Here is a 7769-nt window from a genome sequence, read left to right as displayed (position 1 = left end):
CAGGACAAAGGTGTAAAATGAAATAATCTTTTAATGTAGTATCAACAGCATGTGATAAGAAACCCTAAAAGACCATTTTCTGGAAAATTCTTCATATGTATATTGCATCGTATAGTTTTCAAACAAATTTACATTAGGTATATAATATATTTTTAAAACACTGATTTGTAAAGACAATGGATTATTTGTTTTCTTCTGTACAAGAGAAGGGCACGTATTTTTATTTTTATGTTCTTTAGGATGAATATTCATATTCCTCGGCGCTGCGACGTCCAAAATCCATCCATCCCATATAATCTCTGTCACTTATCCTGTGGCTAGGGTCAATAACAGGCCTGTTTGGGGCTACTGCATATCTTCCTGAAGATCCTGGAGAAAGAAGAGGAGAAATACAATTTAGAAGAAAGCATTAACACAGTCTAGCCAGCAGTCTGTCTCTCAGATCATGCAATGTGAGAAGTGCTTTGATTTTTGGCTAATTCCCAAGCACTGCTCAGAAAAAAAAAGAAAAAAGAAAAAGCAGAGAAAAATGCAGCAGTGAGTTATCTTCCTACTTTCAGCTTTGCATGAGAAAATAGGGAAGTTCTTAATATGAACTATCTACACAGGAAGCCTCAAGACATTACCTCACGTACTCCACTTCCACGTACTCTCTCCCTTCCAACAATCTACCCATAGATAAAAACTGTTTACCCCATCGCTCTCCTGCTATTATTTGATCACCGTAGCAATTCCCCAACGTCTTATCCTATAGTTTCTACGCACCAAAGGTGATTGATCTGACTCTATCTTCTTAACTTTTCACAATGTAACCCATAATCGCAATGTAACAAACTGTATTTCCATTATTTACAATGTATTGTAAGCCACAGTGAGCCCGTAAATAGGTGGGAAAATGTGGGATACAAATGCAAATAAATAAATAAATAAATAAATAAATTTTTAAAAATTATTTTTATTTAAACGCCACCATAGGTGGTCTGTAAGAAGAGTGCAAATGAACTTTTTCAGGTCAATATTCAGCCAATGGTGGCTGGTCATCATGCTGTTGGCTAATTTAGGGGTCCTTTTACCAAACTGTGGTAAAAAGGGGCCCTGTGCTAGTGGTGGGGGCCTTTTTTGCTGCACGCTGCAGCCCTTTTTACTGCAGCGGGTAAAGATTTCACTTACCGCATGGCCATGCAGGGAATTAGTACTTAATGCCACCCATTGAGGTGGCATTAAGGGCTCCCGTGTTAACCCGGTGGTAACTGGGTGGCATATGGCGCTGCCAAATTACCGCCGGGTTAGCGCCATGCTGGAAAATAGCTATTTTCCATAGTGCGGCAAATGGTGCATGCTGATACTGGAATTACTGCCAGCACCAGCGTTTGGCCGGCAATAGTTCCAGATTGGCATAACACCATTCTGTAAAAGGGCCCCTTAGAGATGAATATTCATCACTGGGTCCTGTTCAGGCACTGGAACTGAACATCTGGATTTTCAGCAGCACCTGGAAGTTAACGGCAGATATTCAGTGCCATATGCAGATAGTAAAGTTAAGACTGTTTTTGTGGAGTGCTTACATGCCTAGTTAGCTATGCGATCATGGGCACTGAATGTCATTGATGCCTGCATAACTCGCAACTCTTCCTCGACTCTGTCCTCAGATTGTCCCAGTACTATCCGGTGATTGGCACGGCAGCCACACTGGATTTTCAGCAACCATGTGTGGTAAAGTTCCACTGGAAATCTGAGAATGACCTGCTCACTATGATTTAACCTGGCAGGATTCCCTCCTGCCTGGTTAAATTGTTCTGAATATCAATCTATTTGTGTCTCGGTTTGATTTTTTTTTTTTTTTACCATGAAATGGTTCAGTATCTAATGCCACTTCTATCTTGCCCAGAATAAAAAACATTGGTGTGGGAGTCACTACCTCCAAGAGGTTTGATGGGATACATGAATAATTCTAACTTCACATGCTGTGTGAACTTTTTAAGTAAGAATGGCACCTCTGAGTCACAGATGAGTCAGACTATCATGATTTAAATTGCTTTTGTGATAGGAGAATGATGCCACAAAGTAAATGACATGAGTAAGACAATCACCATGTTCCTAGAAGAGTCACCATCTCAGTGAGGAGGAATTAAAAAGTTTGATTAGTTCTATGTCTCCTATTTACTTTGATCTAAACATATTTTTGCAAATGGATTGTAAAGCTCAAACTGACCTGATGCCGAGACAAGGAGTACACAGCCTGAGTTTAATAGAGGAGAGATTAAGGGGCTCATTTTTGAAAAAGAAAAAAACATCCAAAAAGTGGCACAAAGCAGCAGATGGACATTTTTGTTGCCAAAATGTCCAAATTGCTATTTTCAAAATCTGTTTTTAGATGTTTTTCTATGCAGTTTGTATGCAGTGTGTCCAAGTCACAAGGGGGGAGGGGTGTGTGTGAGGGGAGGGATTTGGGTGTTCCCAGAACTCGGAAGGTTTTCTGCCATAATGGAACTAAGCAAAAACCTCCAGGGTTAAAAGTCAGATGTTTTGGTCTAGACCTGTTTCAATCACAGCTAAGTCACAAAAAGGTGTGCCAAATTACCACTGGAGGGATTAAGACATGACCTCCCCCCCTTACTCCCCCAATGGTCACTGACTCCCTCTGACCCCCCCAAAGATTTGAAAGAAATGGTACATATCAACCTCTATGACAGCTTCAGATGTTATAGCCAGTCCTATTGCAGCAAGCAGGTCCCTAGAGTAGCCTAGTGGTCAGTGCAGTGCATGGGAGAGAAGGGAACCCAGGCCCATATCCTACTCTAACTGGTACACTTGTGGTGGAATATGTGAGCCTTCCAAAACCCACCAAAAAACCTACTGTACCCACATATAGGTGACACCTGCATCTATAAGGGCTATTCTAGTGGTGTACAGTAAGTTTTTGATGGGTTTTGGAGGGCTCACCATACAATATAAGGAGGCAATGGTGAGATGTGTTCCTGGGATGTTTTAAGTGAAGTCCAGTGCAGCACCCCCTAAGATGCCCCACTACTCTGCTGGGATGTCTGTGTAGTCAGTTTACAAAGAATGCTGGCTTCCCCATACATCCAAAAGGCTTGCTTTTGTGCGTTTTTCCCTTGGACTTTTTTTTTTTAGAAAATGGTCACAAAAGTAAATCACACTGAGCACAAAGCATCTATAAAAGGTCTATGAAATGACTGTTTTGAAAATGACCATGTTCACCACTTGATTTTTGGATGTTTTCAGCAAAATGTCCAAAATTGGATTTAGATGTCATATCAAAAATGCTCCTTCACATATTTCCAGGTGATAAGGGATAGGGCAAACCAGTCCTGATTACCCACTGCACGTAATGCAGGGCTTCTCAAGCCCATCCTATAGACTTCATAGTCAGCTGGATGTTCAAGATATCCACAATGAATATGAACAGAGCTGCTATGTTAGGGAGGAGTTTTTAGGCTAGTCCTGGATTTCTGTCAGCATTCAAAGGCCAAATGAAGGAAGCTTGCATCCTGGAGCTAAATGTGTGGCTGTATGGATGGTGCCGATGTGAGCACTTCGGTTTCCTTGACCATGGGATGGTTTTCCAAGAGCTACTGAGTGGCGATGGCGTCCATCTTTCAAGAAAGTGATAAAGAGGGGCATTTTCGAAAGGGACGTCCACATTTCGATTTGGATGTCCTTTCAAAACGTCCTAATCCAGGGGCGGGGAAACCCGAACTTTCGAAATAAGATGGACGTCCATCTTTTGTTTTGAAAATACCGACAGGGATGTCCAAATCCTTAAATTTGGTCGTCCTTAGAGATGGACGTCCCTAGACATGAACGTTTCTGATTTTCAGTGATTTTTGAACCAAAGACGTACATGTCAGAAACGACCAAATGCAAGCCATTTGGTCGTGGGAGGAGCCAGCATTTGTAGTGCACTGGTCCCCCTGACATGACAGGACACCAACTGGACACCCTAGGGGGCACTGCAGTGGACTTCATAAATTGCTCTCAGGTACATAGTTCCCTTACCTTGTGTGCTGAGCCCCCTAACCCCCCCCAAAAAAAACCCACTACCCCCAACTGTACACCACTACCATAGCCCTTACGGATGAAGGGGGCACCTAGATGTGGGTACAGTGGGTTTGTGGTGGGTTTTGGAGGGCTCACTGTTTCCTCCACAAATGTAACAGGTAGGGGGGGTGGGCCTGGGTCCGCCTGTCTGAAATGCACTCACCAACTAAAACTGCTCTAGGGACCTGCATACTGCTGTCATGGACCTGAGTATGACATCTGAGGCTGGCACGACATATTTTTAAATATGTTTTTTGAGAGTGGGAGGGGTTAGTGACCACTGGGGGAGTAATGGGAGGTCATCCCCGATTCCCTCCGGTGGTCATCTGGTCATTTTGGGCACCTTTTTGTGCCTTAGTCATAAGAAAAACAGGTCCGGGTGAAAATGTCCAACTGCTCGTCAGAGATGTCCTTCTTTTTTTTTGATTATGGGTCAAGGACATCCAAGTGTTAGGCACGTCCAAGTCCCGTCTTCGCTATGCCTCCAACACGCCCCCTTGAACTTTGGCCGTCCCTGTGATGGAGTGCAGTTGGGGATGTCCAAAATCGGGTTTCGATTATACCGATTTGGACGTTTCTGTGAGAAGGATGTCCATCTTCCGATTTATGTTGAAAGATGGGCGTCCTTCTCTTTCGAAAATGAGCCCAAAAGTGTCTTCAGTAACAGACTGGCTAAAGTACTAAATAAAGCTTTAAACTAAATTTGCTGGGGATGGATGAGAAAAGCCTCAAAGTCATTAGCAATCTTCAGGAAGGTAAGACATCAAATACCCCTATAGAAAGGGAAAAATAGGGTAAAATCTGGAAAGCCTTACATACCAATGCCTGTAGTATGGTAAACAAATGCCTAGATCTAGAGGCTGCAATGATAGAAACCGACTTGGATATAGCAGTAGTCACAGAGACATGATTCACGGAGAACCATGACTGGGATGGTTATACCTGGCTATAATCTATTCAGGAAGGACAGGATAGGAAAAAAGGGTGGAGGAGTGGCGTTATATCCTATATAATAATTCTCACCTCCAACGTTCTAATGTGCCTGGGACTGTGGCTCCCTCGGAGGTGGTCTGCTAGGCAGTTTAGAACGTTCAGACGTGAGTGACGTCACTGACAGCTGATTCCAAGGCAAGGGGAGGAGTAGGGAAACATGCGGAGCGTGTTTCCCTACTCCTCCCCCTGCCTGGGAAAGAGCTGTCAATGCCCCCCCCCTCGGTGCAACACCCAAGCCCCTGCTCTGCAAAACCGTGAGCTAGGTAGGGGGAGGAGCATGTTTCCCTACTCCTCCCCCTGCCTACCAATCAGCTCTCAGTGCCACCCCCCCAGGCGCAACACCCAAGCCCCTCCCCCCGGTGCATCACCAAAGCCCCTCCCCCCCCCTTGGGCACATCAACCCCCTAGCCATCCACAGCCGCGAATACAAACGCTGTCCAGCCACTGCTGCTTCTCCTGTGGAGCAGCAGCGGCCGGTTCAAAAAGAAAAAAGCCAAAAATTTTTTTTAACCTGAAACACGGCTCCGTAGACAGCCATCTGGCATTGGCTGTCGTCTCTGCAGCCGCTCCTCCTCTCCCCTCCCCTCCACGTCACTGCCCCTGCAGGAAGACCCCGGAGGAGCGCAGCAATGTCAGAGGGGAGAGGAGGAGCAGCTGCAGAGACGACAGCCAATGCCAGATGGCTGTCTACGGAGCCGAGTTTCAGGTTACAAATCTGTTTTTGGCTTTTTGTTTTTGGTACCGGCCGCTGCTGCTCAACAGGAGACGCAGCAGCGACAGGACAGCGTTAGTATTGGCGGCTGCGGGTGGCGAGGGGGTTGATGTGCCCAAGGGGAGGAGTAGGGGCTTGGGTGATGCGCCAAGGGGGGAGGGGAGGGTCGCTGGACATGGGTGGCTGCAGGGAGAGAGGAGGGTCACTGGACATGGATAGCTGCAGGGGGGGCAGGGAAGAGGGAGGTGGGGAGGGGGTCCTGAGACCAGATGGGTGGTTGCAGGGGGGGGGGGCAGGGGAGACAGGAGGGACGCTGTAGGGGGGCAGGGGGAGAGGAGGGTCACTGAACATGAGTGGCTGCAGGGGGGGCAGGGGAGAGAGGTGGGTCGCTGGACATGGGTGGCTACAGGGGGGGCAAGAGGAAAGGAGAGGAGGGTTGTTGGACATGGGTGGCTGCAGGGGGAGAGGAGGGTTGCTGGACATGGGTGGCTGCAGGGGGGGCAGGGGAGAGAGGAGGGCCGCTGCACATGCGTGGCTGCAGGAGCAGAGGAGGGTTGGTGGGGAGGGGGTCCTGAGACCAGATGGGTGGCTGCAGGGGGGGGGGCAGGGGAGACAGGAGGGATGCTGCAGGGGGGGGGATTACCTTGCTAGCGCCCATTTCATTGCCTACCGAAACGGGCCTTTTATACTAGTATTAATAATAATACCCAAGTGACAGAACTGTAGGATGAATGGGGAAAGGAAGAAGCGCTGTAGGTTAAACTGGTAAGAGGGAAAGGAAAATGTATTTACATTGGTGTACTACTACTACTACTTAATATTTCTAGAGCGCTACTAGGGTTACGCAGTGCTGTACAGTTTAACAAAGAAGGACAGTCCCTGCTTGAAGGAGCTTACAATCTAAAGGATATACAGGTCACCTTCACAGTCAGAAGAAATGGACAGAGACTTAATTGAAGATATCCATAAGATAGCTAGGAAAGGGGAAGTACTACTGATAGCTGATTTTAATATGCTGGACATTGATTGGGGCATCCCTGCTACAGTGTCGACTAGAAGCAAAGGGATCTTGGATTTTCTACAGAAGAATTGTTTCCGCAGTGGGTGACAGAACTCTATGCAGGCTGGAACTATTCTAGACCTTTGTGCTTACAAACGAGGACATTGTTTCTGATGTTACTGTGGGAGATCATTTGGCATCTAGTGATCACCGAATGGTATGGTTCAATATTAAGACAAAGGGGGAAAGGACTTATTTGAGATTGAAGGTCCTAGATTTCAAGAGAACTAACTTTGCTGAGATGGGGGAATTTTTCAAGGAAGAGTTGGTTGGATGGGAACAGTTGAAGGACGTTAGAATAGCAGTGGGCAAAACTGAAAGGAGCTGTTTTAAAAGCAACTAACCTTTATGTTAGAAAATTACATAAGAGTAAGAGGAAAAGAAGGCTGCTCTGGTTCTCGAATGCAGTAAGGGAAAGAAGATTAGCCTTCACACGTTACAAGAGGACTCAGAAAGAGGAAGACAGGCAAAAATGCCTAGAAAAGCTAAGAGAAGCTGGAAAAGTTGTCAGGAAAGCGAAGAGACAAATGGAAGAAAAGATAGCCAATTCGATAAAATTGGGGGAAATACATTTTTCAGATACATAAGTGACAGGAGGAAGTGCCAAAATAGCATTGTGAGGCTCAAAGTTGAGAGAGAAAAATATATAGAAGCCAATAAGGATAAAGTTGAACTGTTCAACAATTATTTCTGAAAGACCAGGGATAGGACCACAGAAAACAAATGGTAAGGGGGATGGATGTGTAGTAGACTGGGACCGATTCTCAGAAGACTTTGTTCATGAGGAGCTAGCTAAACTAAAGTGATGGGGCCTGATGGGATACATCTGAAGGTGCTCAGGGAACTTGGAGATGTTCTGGTGGCTCCGCTGTCTGATCTCTTCAATGCCTCCTTAGAGTCTGGAGTGGTCCCAGAAGATTGGAGAAGAGCAGATGTGGTACC

The 7769-nt window shown here is 46.0% G+C and overlaps 1 protein-coding gene across 1 annotated transcript in view; it reads right to left on the bottom strand.

The window, feature by feature from the left end:
- Window positions 1-235: 235 nt before the first annotated feature.
- Window positions 236-7769, bottom strand: part of CCK (cholecystokinin) — a 28174-nt gene continuing 20640 nt past the window's right edge. The window contains exon 3 of the mRNA XM_030189991.1: window positions 236-369. Coding sequence (XP_030045851.1) covers window positions 236-369 — 134 coding nt within the window. The remainder of the gene's footprint in view (window positions 370-7769) is intronic.

Source organism: Microcaecilia unicolor, chromosome 1, assembly GCF_901765095.1.
Source record: "Microcaecilia unicolor chromosome 1, aMicUni1.1, whole genome shotgun sequence".
Lineage (NCBI taxonomy): Eukaryota > Metazoa > Chordata > Amphibia > Gymnophiona > Siphonopidae > Microcaecilia > Microcaecilia unicolor.
Note: the sequence above shows the minus strand (reverse complement) of the source record. Positions and strands in the feature narration are given on the sequence as shown.